Below are 19,335 nucleotides of genomic sequence, written 5' to 3'. Positions count from 1 at the left end.
GCAGGTCGAGCTTCAACTTGGTGGGAGAAGCTGTGCTGTTACTGTGTGGCAGCGTTTCATAAACTCGGTCCTGCGGACCTTAAGGGGTGCACGTTTTAGTTTTTGCGCTAGCACTACACAGCTGATTCAAATAATCAAATCATGATGATTAGTTGAATCAGCTGGGTAGTGCTCAAGGAAAAAAAATGTGCACTTGGGGTCCCGGGGACAGAGTTTGGGAAAGAGTTAGAGATACTGGGGTGCAAAGGAGCAAGATAAATAAAATACAGTATGGAGATGAGGTAGTTGGATGGGCTGTTTACAGATGGGCTATGTACAGGTGCAGTGATCTGTGAGCTGCTCTGACAGCTGGTGCTTAAAGCTAGTGAGGGAGATATGGGTCTCCAGCTTCAGTGATTTTTGCAGTTCAATCCAGTCAGTCAGTCAGTCAGTCATCGGCAGCAGAGAACTGGAAGGAGAGGGGGCCAAAGGAAGAATTGGTTTTGGGGGTGACCAGTGAGCTACGGGTGGGTGCTGCTATGGTGACCAGTGAGCTGAGATAAGGCGGGGTTTTACCTAGCAGAGACTTGTAGATGACCTGGAGCCAGTGGGTTTGGCGACGAGTATGAAGCGAGGGCCAGCCAACGAGAGCGTACAGGTTGCAGTGGTGGGTAGAATATGGGGTTTTGGTGACAAAATGGATGGCACTGTGATAGACAACATCCAATTTGTTGAGTTGAGTGTTGGAGGCTATTTTGTAAATGACATCGCCAAAGTCGAGGATCGGTAGGATGGTGAGTTTTACGAGGGTGTGTTTGGCAGCATGAGTGGAGGATGCTTTGTTTGCGAAATAGGAAGCCAATTCTAGATTAAATTTGGATTGGAGATGTTTAATATGAGTCTGGAAGGATAATTTACAGTCTAACCAGACACTTAGAATATGTGGACAACTACATATACCTAAGTCAAAACCATCCAGAGTAGTGATGCTGGACGGGCGGGCGGGTAGCGATCGGTTGAAGAGCATGCATTTAGTTTTACTTGCATTTAAGAGCAGTTGGAGGCCACGGAAGGAGAGTTGTATGGCATTGAAGCTCTTCTGGAGGTTAGTTAACACAATGTCCAAAGAAGTGCCAGAGGTATGCAGAATGGTGTCGTCTGCGTAGAGGTGGATCAGAGAATCACCAGCAGCGAGAGCGACATCATTGATGTATACAGAGAAGAGAGTCGGCCCGAGAATTGAACCCTGTGGCACCCCCATAGAGACTGCCAGAGGTCCAGACAACAGGCCCTCCGATTTGACACACTGAACTCTGTCTGAGAAGTAGTTGGTGAACCAGGCGAAGCAATCATTTTGAGAAACCAAGGCTGTTGAGTCTGCCAATAAGAATGTTGTGATTGACCAGAGTCGAAAGCCTTAGCCAGGTCGATGAATACAGCTGCACAGTACTGCCTTTTATCGTGGCGGTTATGATATCATTTAGGACCTTGAGCGTGGCTGAGGTGCACCCATGACCAGATCTGAAACCAGATTGCATAGCGGAGTAGTTACGCTGGGATTCAAACTGGTCGGTAATCTGTTTGTTAACAGATTTTGAAGACCTTAGAAAGGCAGGATAGGATAGATATAGGTCTGTAGCAGTTTGGGTCTAGAGTGTCTCCCCCTTTGAAGAAGGGGATGACCGCGGCAACTTTCCAATCTATGGGAATCTCAGACGATACAAAATAGAGGTTGTGAGAGAGTGTAATCAGTATTGTGTAATCTGGTTGACGTTAGCGCCACCAGCTAGCCATAGAGTCAGAGAGATAAGAATGAAGAAGAGGGACAGGCTGACCCTGCCATTACCTCAATGTCAACATGGCTGACTGAGCCCGCTGCAGAGGAACGTAAGGGGTAGGGCGGGCACACAGTCCTGTCCAGACCTTGAGGCTGAGCTGCTACACAACTCAAATCTCATGAACCACCGACCTGCTAACTATCATTTCTCCTCTGCAATGATCAATTATGGTCACAGTGATTGCCTTGAGTGCATACACCTAGTTACTCAGGTCATTATCAAATCGCTGAATAAAAAGAACGAAAACCAAGAGTAAATGGACACAGCCATTGAGGACCAGCGCTGAAATATCTCACTGAGCTCACTTCCCTTCTCTGCACAGCTAGAACACAAACTTGTCTCAAGTCTATGGGTGCAACCCATGTCTGGGGCACAAATAAATATTGGACGCAGCTATGGTGGGACTAGCTAACTCATGTCTGACTACAACAATGTACTAACTGTGAAACACTTTGACACCTTGTAGAGTCCATGCCTCGACGAATTGAGGTGGTTCTGGGGGGCAAAGGGGGGTGCAACTCAATATTAGGAAGGTGTTCCTAATATTTTGTGCACTCTGCAAATTATATACACTAAGGCAACAGCCAAAGGGTATTCAAACAAACCCTGTACAGGTGTCAAATCCTCCATGTACATTCACAATTTTTACAAGTGCTCAGAATATTTTGCTTTCAATTAAAGGCCAGTGGACATTTATAGGCTAAAGAAAGGTTGGGTAAGATGTTTGTGAAAAGAAGCTCTACCCTTTCCTCTGATATTATATAAAAGGTTCTATTGAATAGCCTCTATTGAATAGAGTTTTTATTTCCCCTTTCCCGCAGACCCACTTGAATGCTTTTAGGTTATTCTCACAGAGAGAGAGAGAGAGAGGACACATGCTGTACCGATTCAATGGAATTCTATGCTGTTCTCTCACAGTCAGAACATCTCAAGTTGGTTTATATTTCTCTACCTCGGTCTCCCTTAGTCTCTACTTATGGTGAGAGTTTTGCTGACTTTGTTTCATGTGTTAAGATTATTTTCTGAACAACAGATATGAATGACTGGCAAAAAAAGATCTGAGTAACCCACACAGAAAAAGACCTGAAGAACTGGCTGTAAACTTCAGAGACCACTCGGGCTTGGTGCTGCTTGCCCAAAACTCTCCACTCTACTCTTAGAAGAATACCACTAGTTGCTACAAAACAAATGCCGACAAACTATGACCTCTTTCATGACGTTTAGTGTGCCAAGTGTTATTGTTATCAACCAGTTGACGGGGGAAATCACTCAAAGTCAATGTTGTTTTGGTGTTTCAATATTACATCTGAGTCTAAAAGATAAAAGCGTTATATAACCAGCTGATAATGCATGTTAAGGGCGTGCATTTGCATAACCAGCCCAGATAAACGTGTCATGTTGTCCTCCTAAACCTGGGGCAGATCCTCGGTCTCTGCAAATGTGTTGAAGGCATGGCCTTAAAACCAGATGACTTCTTTCAGCATGTTATCCAATAGACAACTAACAATTTGGTCAGTTTCATTGAATTAACTACCAACAATGATTGCTTTGATATGTAAACTGAGGAACTGTGAAATAAATGGGTTGGGAGAAATAGAGGGAGAAGAACAGAGCAAAGAGAAGAGATGGCCAGGAAAGACAGGCGAGTAACAGAGAGAGGTTGGGAGAGGCTTTTAACTGTATGGTATACAGCTATGGACAGAATCAGTGTTGAAGTACTAGGGAGCGGTCTCCAGACTACATTCTTGTCTCGGTGTCGGATACCTTTGACTCGGTCTCGATAGTGAAGACTCGTAATTTCTTCTAGTCAGAATTATCAGCTTCCATTCAGTCAGAGCATAAAACCGAGTCGCCAGGCCAAATATATACACTCCTTTCTTGAAACAATATCTTAACAGTCTTTATATGTATTATAGACATGTTCGCACAGTGGCAAACCTATATGGCTTCAGTGTGCGACGGGTTCGTGATTCTGAAAGGATAGTAAGCATAATACGAGCTCACTCATGTAGGGAAGTGCACTTTTTGCAAAACACAAAGGGCCAGTGGTGTAGTGGAAGGTATACCCAGGTATAAGCCGTATACCCACGTTTTTGATGCGAATCAAAGTAGTTTAGTGGAGGTATACGAAAAATTACATGGGTAGCCGGTAGGGTAGAAAATACATTTTAGCATATGATATCTACCAGTAAATGCTAACTGAGGCAACAATGGATACGCAAACCAGGTAAAGAATTTTTTAGGTGTTGGTTAAATTATTAATGTTGTTTTTTTTAAACTAAGAATCTTGAAAGTGAAAATCTGAAAAAAAAGAATGTTTCACACAGGGTGCCCTTCCTTCACTGGGAGGGCAGTTAGAGAACTATTTTGCAAAATTAGAGTACTCCCATTTTTCCAGGCACCATAAGGCTGATGTAAATGTTTATCTTTATTTAGCCATCTTACATATAAAACCTTATTTGTTCATCAGAAACTGTGCAAAACTCACCACAGGTTAATGAGAAGGGTGTGCATGAAAGGATGTTGGGTTGTATTCGAGAGAGTCTCAGTCTTAAATTATTTTCCACATAGTCTGTGCCTGTATTTCGTTGGCATGCTCGTGAGGGCCGAGAATCAAGTTGACATACACTTAGGTTGGAGTCATTAAAACTAGTTTTTCAACAACTCCACAAATTTCTTATTTGCAAACTATAGTTTTGGCAAGTTTGTTGCATGATAAGACATTTTTCCAACAATTGTTTACAGACAGATTATTTCACTTATTTCACATAATTCACTGTATCACAATTCCAGTGGGTCAGAAGTTTACATACAGTAAATTGACTCTGCCTTCAAACAGCCTGGAAAATTCCAGAAAATGTCATGAAGCTTCTGATAGGCCTAATTGACATAACTTGAGTCAATTGGAGGTGTGCCTGTGGATGTATTTCAAGGCCTACCATCAAACTCAGTGCCTCTTGGCTGATTTCTTTTAATTTTCCCATGATGTCAAGCAAAGACCCCAGAAAAACAATTGTAGACCTCCACAAGTCTGGTTCATCCTTGGGAGCAATTTCCTAACGCCTGAAGGTACCACTTTCATCTGTACAAACAATAGTATGCAAGTATAAACACCATGGGACCACACAGCCGTCATACCGCTCAGGAAGGAGACGCGTTCTGTTTCCTAGAGATGAACGTACTTTGGTGCGAAAAATGCAAATCAATCCCAGAACAGCAGCAAATGACCTTGTGAAGATGCTGGAGGAAACGGGTACAAAAGTATCTATATACACAGTAAAACGAGTCCTATATCGACATAACCTGAAAGGCTGCTCAGCAAGGAAGAAGCCACTGCTCCAAAACTGCCATAAAAAAACAGACTACGGTTTGCAACTGCACATTGGGACAAAGATTGTACTTTTTGTCCTCTGGTCTGATGAAACAAAAATAGAACTGTTTGGCCATAATGACCATCGTTATGTTTGGAAGAATAAGGTGGAGGCTTGCAAGCCAAAGATTACCATCCCAACCATGAAGCACGGAAGTGGCAGCATCATGTTGTGGGGGTGCTTTGCTGCAGGAGGGACTGGTGCACTTCACAAAAGATGACATCATGAAGAAGGAAAATTATGTGAATATATTGAAGCAACATCTCAAGACATCAGTTAGGAAGTTAAAGCCTGGTCCCAAATGGGTCTTCCAAATGAACAATGACCTCAAGCATGCTTTCAAAGTTGTGGCAAAATGGCTTAAGGACAACAAAGTCAAGGTATTGGCGTGGCCATCACAAAGCCCTGACCTCAATCCGATAGAACATTTGTTGGCAGAACTGACAAAGCATGTGCGAGCAAGAAGGCCTACAAACCTGACTCAGTTACACCAGCTCTGTCAGGAGGAATGGACCCAAAATCACCCAACCTAATGTGGGATGCTTGTGGAAGGCTACCCGAAACATTTGACCCAAGTTAAACCATGAAAAGGCAATATACTCAATTAGTATTTGGTAGCATGTACACTTCTGACCTACTGGGAACTAGATGAAAGAAATAAAAACTGAAAGAAATAATTCTCTCTACTATTATTCTGACATTTCACATTCTTAAAATAAAGTTGTGATCCTAACTGACCCAAGACAGGGGATTTTTTTACTAGGATTAAATGTCAGGAATTGTGAAAAACTGAGTTTAAACGTATTTGGCTAAGGTGTATGTAAACTTCCGACTTCAACTGTAATACATCTGTTAAAGTGTGTATGCGACGAATAAACTTTAATTGGATTTTCAATATGTACTGTTTGAGGTACTCGAGGACCGGATTTGGGAACACTGCTCTCTAGTTATATGATAAATAGAATTACGCCAGAACAGCCACTAAACATTTGAATGTGAAGGTCCATTCTATTAATTTTATTTCTATGCATCGGCTACTCACTACTCATCATTAGAATGGAAATCATGTCTATGAATTTTACATCTATGCTTTGATTACTCACCACATTCCAGAAGAAAGGGTTGAAGATGATGGCGATGACAGCAACACAGAACCTGGGGTCATAGACATCTATGTGCTTCAGAACATCCTCCATTACTGACATGTCCACCTGACAGACATAGAAAAAGAGAAATATCAGAAGCACAGAAATAGAATTCTATGTCAAAGTTCAAAAGACAGTTTCACTTTGACCTTTGGAGTTTTTTTACTGATGAGTGCCTAAAGGTTTTCTTTCAGTGTATGAACAGAGTTGTAGGCCTTTTCTAGATGGGAAAATGAACTGTAGGTATTTTAATTCGGTCAGAGTGTTAAATAGTATTTCAGTATGACTGATGACTTATGTGGTCAATTTTGGATATCATTCACGGCTTTATGCAGAATATTTATAGGGCAGCAGGTAGCCTAGCGGTTAGAGCATTGGGCCAGTACCTAAGGGTACATCTGTCAATGTGCCCTTGAGCAAGGAACTTAACCCTAATTTGCCCCAGGGGCACCGTCCTACTATGGCTGACCCTGTTAAACACATTTCACTGCACCTATCCGGTGTATGTGACAATAATATACAGTACCAGTCAAAAGTTTGGACACACCTAATCATTCAAGGGTTTTTCATTATTTTTTTTACATTGTAGAATAATAGTGAAGACATTACAACTATGAAATAACACATATGGATTCATGTAGCAACCAAAAAAGTGTTAATAAAACTATATTTTATATTTGAGATTCTTCAAAATAGCCACCCTTTGCCTTGATGACAGTTTTGCACACTCTTGGCATTCTATCAACCAGCTTCATGAGGGAGTCACCTGGAAAACATTTCAATTAACAGGTGTGCCTTGTTGAAAGTTAATTTGAGGAATTTCTTTACACTTAATGCATTTGAGTCAATCATATGTGTTGAGATAAGGTAGGGGTGGTATACCCAATTTGTTAAAAGACCAAGTCTATATTATGGCAAGAACAGGCCCAGTGATGACAACTTAGCCATTTTTAAAAAATGCATTTGGAACCTTTAGAAACTTTTGAAAAGTCACTCAAATGCTAAAATGCACGCAATTTCCCTCTAAATGACACAAAAACGATTTTCTCTGTCAAACACTCACAACACAACTGCCAGGCTGCAAAAGTGCATTGAGAGTAACGTCAGCAGCAGGCGCTCAGCTCGTGCACAGGCAGAAGCAGGTCAGCAGCATTTTCAGCAAATTACAAATCATTGTTGGCTGACGGCAGCAGCAAGATTGTAGGCTTTCAACGAGACAAACCCAAAGAATATAAACTCAAAAAAAAAAAGGAATGTCCCCTTTTCAGGACCCTGTCTTTCAATGATAATTGGTAAAAATCAAAATAACTTCACAGATCTTCATTGTAAAGGGTTTAAACACTGTTTCCTATGCTTGTTCAATGAACCATAAACAATTAATGAACATTCACCTGTGGAACGGTCGTTAAGACACTCACAGCTTAAGGTCAGTTAAGGCCACAGTTAGGACACTAAACTTAAGACACTAAAAAGAGGCCTTTCTACTGAGTCTGAAAAACACCAAAAGAAAAATGCCCAGGGTCCCTGCTCATCTGTATGAACGTGCCTTAGGGATGCTGCAAGGAGGCATAAAGACTGCAGATATGGCCAGGGCAATATATATATATTGCAATATATTGCCTAAGACAGCGCTACAGGGAGACAGGATGGACAGCTGATCGTTCTCGCAGTGGCAGACTACATGTAACAACACCTGTACAGGATTGGTACATACGAATATCACAGCTGCAGGACAGGTACAGGATGGCAACAACTGCCCCAGTTACACCAGGAACGCACAATACTTCCATCAGTCCTCAGACTTTCCGCAATAGGCAGAGAGAGGCTGGACTGAGGGCGTGTAGGCCTGTTGTAAGGCAGGTCCTCACCAGACATCACCGGCAACAACGTCACCTCTGGGCACAAACCCACCATTGCTGGACCAGACAGGACTGGCAAAAAGTGCTCTTCACTGACGGGTCGTGGTTGTGTCTCACCAGGGGTGATTGTCGGAGTCGCGTTTATTGTTGAAGGAACGTGCGTTACACCGAGGCCTGTACTCTGGAGCGGGATAGATCTGGAGGTGGAGGGTCAATCATGGTCTGGGGCGGTGAGTCACAGCATCATCGGAATGAGCTTGTTGTCATTGCAGGCAATCTCAATATTGTGCGTTACAGGGAAGACATCCTCCTCCCTCACGTGGTACCCTTCCTGCAGGCTCATCCTGACATTACCCTCCAGCATGACAATGCCACCAGCCATACTGCTCATTCTGTGCGTGATTTCCTGCAAGACAGGCATGTCAGTGTTCTGCCATGGCCAGCGAAGAGCCCGGATCTCAATCCCATTGAGCACTTCTGGGACCTGTTGGATCACAGGGTGAGGGTTAGGGCCATTCCACCCAGAAATGCCCTGGAATTTGCAGGTTCCTTGGTGGAAGACTGGTGTAACATCTCACAGCAATAACTGGCAAATCTGGTGCAGTCCATGAGGAGGAGATGCATTGCAGTAGTTAATGCAGTTGGTGGCCACACTAGATACTGACTGTTAATTTTGATTTTGACCCCGCCCCTTTGTTCATCAAAACATTCTTCCGTTTCTGTTCGTCACATGTCTGTGGAACTTGTTCAGTTTATGTCTCAGTTGTTGAATCTTATGTTCATACATATATTTACACACGTTAAGTTTGCTGAAAATAAACAGTTGACAGTGAGTGAGATATTTCTTTTTTTGCGTTTTGTTGTTCACAAATGTTAGATCTTGAACAGAACTTACATCAACCAACATGTCTCAATCAAAAGAGTCTGTACTGTACCTGAATTTAAAAAGGGTGGCTGAAGTCAGTAATTGGGGATGATTGTCGGGCATACCGTGCGTACTGCAAATCAGATGTACTTGCAAAAATGTATGACATCAAAAAACATTGTGCTACAGCAAAGCATATAAATAAATCAAAACCGTACAACCCCGCAATGCAGTCTACATTACCAGTAGGTTAAGAAAGTGGATAACTGCAAAAGCACAGAGGCTACTATGGCAATGGCCATTGCGGAGCATTGTTTGCTGCTAGCATGTGACCATTTAGGGAAGGTTTGCAAATCTGCCTTTTCAGATTCTGTGGCAGCAACACATTTCCAAATGCACCGCACCAAGTGCACAGAAATGATTAGGGGAGTACTGGCTCTTTATTTTCTCAAAAGGGTAACATCAGATGTGGGGGATGAGAAGTTCAGTCTCCTTTTGGATGAGTCCACTGAAGTCAGTATCTCAAAATACCTGGGTGTGGTGATTTGGTATTTCAGTGCTAAAAAAAATAACCGTTGTGTCCACATTTCTCAGGCTGGTTGAATTGGAGGGGGAGGGGGGTGGGTGCGATGCCAGATCAATAGCAAAAGCGGTAGTTGAGTTTCTTGAGAAGTGTAACCTTACAAAAAGAGGATCTTGGGGGCCTCCCAGGTGGTGCAGTGGTCTAGGGCCACCAGAGACTCTGGGTGCGCGCCGAGGCTCTGTCGCAGCCGGCCGCGACCGGGAGGTCCGTGGGGCAGCGCACAATTGGCCTAGCGTCGTCCGGGTTTGGCTGGTTGGGATATCCTTGCCTCATCGCGCATTAGCGACTCCTGTTGCAGGCCGGGCGCAGTGCACGCTAACCAGGTCGACAGGTGCACTGTGTTTCCTCCGACACATTGGTGCAGCTGGCTTCCAGTTTGGATGCACGCTGTGTTAAGAAGCAATGTGGCTTGGTTGGGTTGTGTTTCGGAGGACGCATGGATTTCGACCTTCGTCTCTCCCGAGCCCGTACGGGAGTTGTAGCGAGTGTTGAGAACTTAGTCAGGAACACCGACAACTGGTTTTCAATTTCCCCAAAACGACGTGAGGTGTACAAAGCAGTGTATGCCACCATTAATTGTGGCCAGAAACCCCTGCAGATCCCAAAGTGTGTGCCAGACGTTGGCTATCGATTGAGCCTGCGGTAACTCGTATATTGAGCCAGTGGGAAGACGTGAAACTCCACTTTGAGTTGACCAAGGCCAGTGAGCATTGCTCTACATGGCGGATGTGCTCCATGCCATGTACAAGACCAAATATGTCTACCTGACATTCTTTAAATCAATCTTGTCTGACATACAAGTTGCAGTAAAGTCATTTGAGGGAAAGCAAACAGATCCTGTCAAGCTTTTGGACAATCTGATACACCTCTTAAAATAAATTTGCAGCAGAGTAGTCAATCCTACGGCAAAAATGATTGTGCTGAAGGATGCCATTGATGGACATCTCAGTCCATCACCATTCCTTGGGTACCTTTTGAGAGCACGGTGTACCAACTCAGTCTTGCGACAGAGGACGAAAAGGTCATTCGGAGAGAGTGCATCAACTACATTGTTGCTTTAAGCAAGGAGCTGCAAGCAAGGCTCCCAGACATCCTAGAAGCCTTGCAAGACATGGCCTTGTTCAGTGTTAAGGAAACGCTAAAGCACAATAAAGGCACCAGTGAAATTATTAAAGTAGTTGAGTTACTGGGGTACCAGTAATACAATTGTTTCCCAATGAAATGTTTAGGTGGGACTCAGTCGCATTTTGGAGTGAAGTGAATAACTACCCAGACTCTTCCGGGTCAAATCCATTTGAAGAACTGTGCAAAGCTGCACACGCTTCCCTCTCCTTGCCAAACCCAAATGTGAAGTTTGAATGGCTGTTCAACCAAATGAGTGTGGTCAAGTCAAAGTTAAGAAATAGAATGTCACTGCACACTCAACTCCATACTCCCGGTGCGGTATGGACTGAAGCTGGCTGATGATACCTGTTACCAGCATAAACTACCAAGTGAAGTTCTGCAGCAGTTTGGCACCACAGCAGCAGACAGCTTAAAGGGCACTCCATCCTCTTCTGCTGGTTCTGACTCCGTGACAATGCAGTTGGACAGTGAAGATGAAGAGGATTTCATTGCCAATCTATGATCATGATCATCATACTTACAGTACGTATGCAAGGAGTGGACTTTCTGGAACTGGCGGAGACACAGCTGATGTGGCAGTGTGCACTGCAGTGTAAGCGAGAACAGTGGAAATATTTGGAGGAAACCACTGAGCAGCTAGCCAGCCAGAAAGCACAACAACCTGGAGAGAGATGCCTAGCGCACACATCATTATTTGAGTTAAGTTGCTTGTTCAATACCATAGCATACCTTGTTATTAGCTTGTACCTCTAATTGTTGATCAGTTAGGTACCATGTTAACTTCTTTGATATAGGGGGCGCTCTTTTAATTTTTGGATAAAAAAACATTCCCGTTTTAAACAAGATATTTTGTCACGAAAAGATGCTCGACTATGCATATAATTGACAGCTTTGGAAAGAAAACACTCTGACGTTTCCAAAACTGCAAAGATGTTGTCTGTGAGTGCCCCAGAACTAATGCTACAGGCGAAACCAAGATGAAATTTCATACAGGAAATGCCCCAGATTTTGAATGCGCTGTGTTCCAATGTCTCCTTATATGGCTGTGAATGCGCCAGGAATGAGCCTACACTTTCTGTCGTTTCCCCAAGGTGTCTGCAGCATTGTGACGTATTTGTACGCATATCATTGGAAGATTGACCATAAGAGACTACATTTACCAGGTGTCCGCTTGGTGTCCTCCGTCGAAATTGGTGCGTCATTTTCAGCTGCTGGTATTTTTCCATGCGATTCTGAGGGGAAAGCAGGCTTCCACGAACTGCATATCAATGAAGAGATATGTGAAAAAACACCTTGAGGATTGATTCTAAACAACGTTTGCCATGTTTCGGTCGATATTATGGAGTTAATTCGGAAAAAGTTTGACGTTTTGGTGACTGAATTTTCGGTTCGTTTCGGTAGCCAAATGTGATGTACAAAACGGAGCGATTTCTCCTACACAAAGATTCTTTCAGGAAAAACTGAACATTTGCTATGTAACTGAGTCTCCTCATTGAAAACATCCGAAGCTCTTCAAAGGTAAATGATTTTATTTATTTGGTTATCTGGTTTTTGTGAAAATGTTGCGTGCTAAATGCTACGCAAAATGCTAAGCTAGCTTGCAATACTCTTACACAAATGATTGATTTGCTATGGTTCTAAAGCATATTTTGAAAATCTGAGATGACAGTGTTGTTAAGAAAAGGCTAAGCTTGAGAGCAGGCGCATTATTTTCATTTTATTTGCGATTTTCAGAAATCGTTAACGTTGCGTTATGCTAATGAGCCTGAGGCTTTATTCACGATCCCGGGTCCGGGATGGGGAGTATCAAGAGGTTCCAAACGTGATGAACAAAACGGAGCGATTTCTCCTACACAAATAATATTTTTGGAAAAACTGAACATTTGCTATCTAACAGAGAGTCTCCTCATTGAAAACAAGTTCTTCAAAGGTAAATGATTTTATTTGAATGCTTTTCTTATTTTTGTGAAAATGTTGCCTGCTGAATGCTAGGCTTAATGCTATGCTAGCTATCAATACTCTTACACAAATGCCTTTGTAGCTATGGTTGAAAAGCATATTTGGAAAATCTGAGATGACAGTGTTGTTAACAAAAGGCTAAGCTTGTGAGCCAATATATTTATTTCATTTCATTTGCGATTTTCATGAATAGTTAACGTTGCGTTATGCTAATGAGCTTGAGGCTATGATTACGCTCCCGGATACGGGATTGCTCGATGCTAGAAGTTAAGAGTGTGCTCCTAATCTCAGCTCGTTACCTGTATGAAAGACACCTGTGAGCCAGAAATCTTTCTGATTGATAGGGCGTCAAATACTTATTTCCCTCATAAAAATGCAAATCAATTTATAACATTTTTGACATGCGTTTTTCTGGATTTTTGTTGTTGTTCTTCTGTCTCTCACTGTTCAAATAAACCTACCATCAAAATTATAGACTGATCATTTGTTTGTCAGTGGGCAAACATACAGAATCAGCAGGGGATCAAATACTTTTTCCCCTCACTGTAACTCTGGGTCTCCCTTTCCTGTGGCGGTCCTCATGAGAGCCAGTTTCATCGTAGCGCTTGATGGTTTTTGCAACTGCACTTGAAGACACTTTCAAAGTTCTTGAGCTTTTCTGGATTGACTGACCTTCATGTATTAAAGTAATGATGGACCGTCATTTATCTTAGCTTATTTGATGTGTTCTTGCCATAATATGGATTTGATCTTTTACAAAACAGGGCTCTCTACTGTATACCACCCCTACCTTGTCACAACTGATTGGTTCAAATGCACTAAGGAAAGAAATTCCTCAAATTAACTTTTAACAAGGCACACCAGTTAATATACACACTTTAAAAAAAAATTTTTTTTAAGTTGAATGTGTCGGTGTCCAAACTTTTGACTGGTACTGTATATATATTTTTAATTGCAAGTCCAAGACCCTTGCAAGACTGAGTAGTGACACCATGTTCACCTCCAATTCAAACATGAACATACGCCGCTGCTTGTTTGGGTTTCCCCACACTGAGGCATAGTGCCTTCTTCACCTGATACTTGTTGTTTTTAGACATACCCGACTTTGAACTGGGCTTTGAATGGGGGAGGAGAGGGGCCAGGGTTCAGTAAATTTTAGAGTTCCATTACCACAAGGCAAACACTTTATTTTTCATTTTGAAAAGAGCTTTTGACTCCCCCACAGACACAATGACCTAGCCTGCAAAGCCCAGCAAACCACTTGAACTGGTCATGTCCAAGCCTACTCTGTGGTGATACGGAATTAAGTAGCCTACATTACATCAGTTGACCATGTGTACCCACCTGCACGTGTTACTGGTTTGACGCTATAATTTGCACTAGTAAATGTAGCCTACATTTCCAGCATGTTGTAGGAAACAATGGTTTAAGCAGGTAAGCTAATACTTCAGTTCAAGGTCTGCTTATAACCAAAACAACATGGTTGTTTGTAAAGCATTAGTCTAGATATAACTTGTTAGTCATTAACAAGATTCAAAACATTGTATTATGAAGGACAGTAGGCTAATCCTTTGTTAATCATGTGAGAGGCTAGTGGTTAAATGATTAAATAGGTAGCCAGTTTATAAGTAGACATTAAACCTCCCTCATCCCCATATGTGTTTATTCCTGCTCTTTCGCACACCAGTATTTATACTTGCACACCCTCATCTGCACATCTATCACTCCAGTGTTAATTGCTAAATTGTAATACCTTCACCACTATGGCCTATTTATTGCCTCACCTCATTTGCACACACTGTATACAGATTTTCGATTGTGTTATTGACTGTACATTTGTTTATCCCATGTGTAACTCTGTGTTGTTGTTTTTGTCACACTGCTTTGCTTCATCTTGCCCAGGTCGCAGTTGTAAATGAGAACTTGTTCTCAACTGGCCTACCTGGTTAAATAAAGTTGGAAAATAAATAAGGCTTACGTGCAGGCTGGTCTCATAGGCAAGACGTAACATCGTAAACAAAAATCCATGACCTCAAATTAGCATGACATGTTACGTTTGATATGGTTATATGAGACAGAAGGTCGGGGTGGGAGTATAACGCAAACATCAGGAGGATGGTTGTTCGGGATGGACGGGTGAGGGTATAACGCGAACGTCTAGCAACCCAAAGGTTGGATGTTCAAATCTCATCACAGACAACTTTAGCATTTTAGTAACTACTTAATACTTTTTTAGCTATTTTGCAACTACTTAGAATGCTAGTTAACCCTTCCCCTAACCCAGCTAATGTTAGCCACCTAGCCACAACAAATTGTAATTTGTAACATATCATACGTATTGAAAATGTGTAACATATTGTACAAATTGTAATTTAGAAAATATCATGGTACCTGTAATACATACCTTACAAAATGTAACATTTCATTCTAATTTGAGTGTCCCTGATTTACTATGTTACGTCTAACCCCGGAGTCCAGGTTGCAAAGTGATACCCAGAGACGGTCCAGCCATGCAGGCTTGAGCAATATCCAGAAGAAGTAGGCTATAATATTATTTGTATAAACTGTCAGACCCACAACTCTCCAGCAGCTTGACTCTACACCATGGCGACACTGTAGCCTACTACCTAAAACGTGTTATGCACTGCGTTGTTGCTAAACCAACTCGGTCACATCTCACATACACTCACGGAATGCAACACTCTGCGCAGTGTGCACTGAACATTATTATCTATGACAGAGACAATGGTCGATGTCACGTTATAGCGGTTGTGTGGCAATTCATTCGTTTCGATACATTCTTTGCCTAAAACGGGTTACTGTGTGGCGAATGATAACAAATCAACGATAGTTAGTTGTTGAGTAGACCATCCCAATTTTTGCCCTCTCTGAATGTCATGCGCATACACTAGTACCATATGTATCACCCACTCACTCGTGTACCTTACTGTAATCCACGTTATTCAGCCCTCCGCAACAATCCAGCACGGGATTTCTCTTGTCGGCAACGCCGCTCATACACACACCACGGTAGAAAGAACGACTGACGGAGAACTTGAATGCTTTATATGTGCTGATAGCAACGCATTTCAGAATAACTGAGCTAAATGTATGACAACATCTTAACCAAGATGAGTAGTAGAACAGATACAACAGCCAACTCTAACCCACTGAAGCCGACAGCGCAGTGTTTTCTGGGTAACGGGGTTCAAAGGTCATCGTCATTGAGCAACGACAGACAGAACCGCGAGACACAACCAGGTAGGCCATCTATTTACCAGAATCACTGTTGCGATGACCAACATTTTAGTATGAAACGCATTGTATACCGCGTAGCCAACTGAAATGTTCTGCAGGCAGACAGTCTAACAGGTTGCTGTATAACATGCATTGATATTACTCAAAAACATTATCTGGATCTCACTACTGCCATCTAGCCAACTACCATTACTGCTTGCAGGCTAAATTAACAGGCGTTTGACACTAAATGCATTTAAAGTAGAGGATGAATGAGACCACAATGGAAATTAGTCTCTTACTTTATTGTGCTATCCTGGTCACGTTTTTAAAATGTATGTACTGTATATGTACTTTTTTCACTGGCAAATGAAAATCAATCAATGATGGATACATTAATACATGTATTTTCTGTGGATGATTACGTTAAGGAATAAACAGAGACATGATCCCATATCTTAGCCTGACAACACTAAATTCTTCCACTGCTCTGCCGTTCACTACATATTTTATTTCACCTTTATTTAACCAGGTAGGCTAGTTGAGAACAAGTTCTCATTTGCAACTGCGACCTGGCCAAGATAAGTCTGGAAGGTGAGTTTACAGTCTAACCAGACACCTAGGTATTTGTAGTTGTCCACATATTCTAAATCAGAACCGTCCAGAGTAGTGATGCTGGACGGGCAAGCAGGTGCAAACAGCGATCGGTTGAAGTGCATGCATTTAGTTTACTTGCATTTAAGAGCAGTTGGAGGGTTGTATGCATTGAAGCTCGCCTGGAGGGTGTCCAAAGAAGGGCCAGAGGTATGCAGAATGGTGTCGTCTGCGTAGAGGTGGATCAAATAATCACCAGCAGCGAGAGCGACATCATTGATGTATACAGAGAAGAGAGTCGGCCCAAGAATTGAACCCTGTGGCACCCCCATAGACTGCCAGAGGTCCGGACAACAGGCCCTCCGATTTGACATACTGAACTCTATCAGAGAAGTAGTTGGTGAACCAGGCAAGGCAATCATTTGAGAAACTAAGGCTGTTGAGTCTACCAATAAGAATGTGATTGACAGAGTCGAAAGCCTTAGCCAGGTCGATGAATACGGCTGCACAGTAATGTCTCTTATCAAAAGCGGTTATGATATCGTTTAGGACCTTGAGCATGGCTGAGGTGCACCCATGACCAATGCATAGCGGAGAAGGTACGGTGAGATTTGTAATGGTCAGTAATCTGTTTGTTAACTTGGCTTTCAAAGACCCTAGAAAGGCAGGGTAGAATAGATATAGGTCTGTAGCAGTTTGGGTCTGGAGTGTCTCCCCCTTTGAAGAGGGGGATGACTGTGGCAGCTTTCCAATCTAAGGCTATAAGAACTGGCTGTCTAGCACGTTTGGAACAGAGAGTAAAGGGAGCAGGTTTCTGGACACGATAGCATAGATTCAAGGCATAATGTACAGACAAAGGTATGGTAGGAAGAGAGTACATTGAAGGTAAACCTAGGCATTGAGTAATGATGAGAGAGCTATAGTCTCTAGAGTCGTTTAAACCAGGAGATGTCATTGCATATGTGGGAGGTGGAACAACATGGTTGGTTAAGGCATATTGAGCAGGGCTAGAGGCTCTACAGTGAAATAAGACAGTAATCACTAACCAGAACAGTAATGGACAAAGCATATTGATATTAGGTAGAGGCATGCATAGCCAAGTGATTGCATGGGTCCAGTGAGTGGTTGGGCTGGCTGGGGACACAGCGATTCAGACAGTTTTTTTTTTTTTACCTTTATTTAACCAGGCAAGTCAGTTAAGAACAAATTCTTATTTTCAATGACGGCCTGGGAACAGTGGGTTAACTGCCTGTTCAGGGCAGAATGACAGATTTTGTACCTTGTCAGCTCGGGGGTTTGAACTCTCAACCTTGCGGTTACTAGTCCAACGCTCTAACCACTAGGCTACACTGCCGCCCCAGGCCGGGGCTAGCAAGATGGAGGGACGTTGCAATGGGGGAAAGTATGTTTTTGCCTCCTTGTGCAGTGATGTCGATAGACCAGTCGTGGGATTAGTAGGGTTCCAAGTACCAGAGGGGTCCAAGTCCAATTGGCAAAATGGGTAAAGTGGTCCAAGAAACTGGCTGATGGATCAGCTAACAGTCCAATATGCTCTATATAGCTAGCAGGCCACGATTAGTAGAACGGGCCTTCAGGGGACGTCGCGCCTGAGGGGCCTGTTGGGATCTTCAGGCAGATTATGTCGGTATTCCAGTCGTGAAGGATCGGCAGGGTTCCATGCCCCGTACCGGTATTAGAAGGGGTCCGGATATTGTAGCTGAGGAGTGGGCTTTAGGAGTAGCCAGGAGTAGTCAACCCGGGTTGCGGTTAGCTAACTGCGATGAATCAGATGAAAAGGTTCAGAGTTTGCGGTAGGAATCCGGGGATATGGAGAGAAAAATAGGTCCGGTATGCTCTGGTTTGAAACGCGATGTACGAACTGATGAGAGCTTTCGGAGCTAAAGGTTAGCTGATGACCACTAGCAGTGGTTAGCTGACTGATAGCTGGTAGCTAGCTAGCTTCAGTTGAGGTATTCCAGTTCGGAGGTAAATAGAAATACTTTAAGGAAATAAACAGATCCACACCACATAAGGTGAGGCGGGATGCAGGAGAGTATTTTGAAGTTGAGGTTCAGGAAAAATATTAAAAAGAATGTGAAGAAAAAGATATGAAAGATATATACAAGGGACGAGAGAAGACAAAGTCGTCTGACTGCTACGCCATCTTGGAAACCAAGTACTTTAGTCTGATACTGCCATCAATCAAGTAGTTTGTGGTGGCGCGGGGCACGAGGGGCATTGTACAAAATAAAGTAATCAGCGATAGGATCGTCTTTAACCAACCAAAGCCAATGGTGAATTTGTTTGCATTCGGTGAAGGGTCAGGGAGGTACTCCGAAACCAGACTCATTACAAAGAAGAAACTTAACTTCCGTGTGTGTGGTGTAGCCAGGCAACATATCACTGATTGTCTCACCATCCCCCACCTTACCCCCTGATACTGAAGTCTCAGTTAACCATTCATGTTATGATCGGGACATAGAAGCACGTCATGGCATTGAGGGACTCAACATGACACAACGACATGGAGGGAATGGGATTGAAACATGTGGAGACAAGAAGTTTCAAGTTTTAATGTCACGTGCACAAGTATAGTGAAATCCCTTTATTGCAAGCTCCAAAGAATATGATATTCAGCAGCATAGCAACAGTATATTTATCACTCTGGTAAATGAATCTTTATTTTATTCATATTGGCCCAGTCCATCTCCTAGAGAACAGTGGGTAAACATGCTCCTGTGAACTCCTCTCGCGCTGCTTATCTCCATGGTTAAGTGTGC

The 19,335-nt window shown here is 42.8% G+C and overlaps 1 protein-coding gene across 5 annotated transcripts in view; it reads right to left on the bottom strand.

Moving 5' to 3' along the window:
* The window catches only part of pemt (phosphatidylethanolamine N-methyltransferase), a 91,145-nt gene extending 75,219 nt beyond the window's left edge, over positions 1 to 15,926 (bottom strand). Inside the window, exons 1-2 of one of the 5 annotated variants that reach the window (XM_064924136.1) lie at positions 15,660 to 15,926; positions 6,292 to 6,399 (exon numbers count right to left, since the gene is read on the bottom strand). In XM_064924136.1, the coding sequence (XP_064780208.1) occupies positions 6,292 to 6,393 (102 nt within the window). In that variant the 5' untranslated portion in view covers positions 6,394 to 6,399; positions 15,660 to 15,926. Of the gene's footprint in view, positions 1 to 6,291; positions 6,400 to 11,925; positions 11,995 to 15,128; positions 15,324 to 15,659 lie in introns of those variants that run through there. The other 4 variants (XM_064924134.1, XM_064924137.1, XM_064924138.1 and 1 more) reach the window with 4 other exon arrangements.
* Between the last annotated feature and the right edge of the window lie 3,409 nt (positions 15,927 to 19,335).

This window comes from Oncorhynchus masou, chromosome 18 (assembly GCF_036934945.1).
Source record: "Oncorhynchus masou masou isolate Uvic2021 chromosome 18, UVic_Omas_1.1, whole genome shotgun sequence".
Taxonomy (NCBI): Eukaryota; Metazoa; Chordata; class Actinopteri; order Salmoniformes; family Salmonidae; genus Oncorhynchus; species Oncorhynchus masou.
The sequence above is the reverse complement of the archived record's forward strand: the minus strand, read 5'-3'. Positions and strand labels throughout refer to the sequence as shown.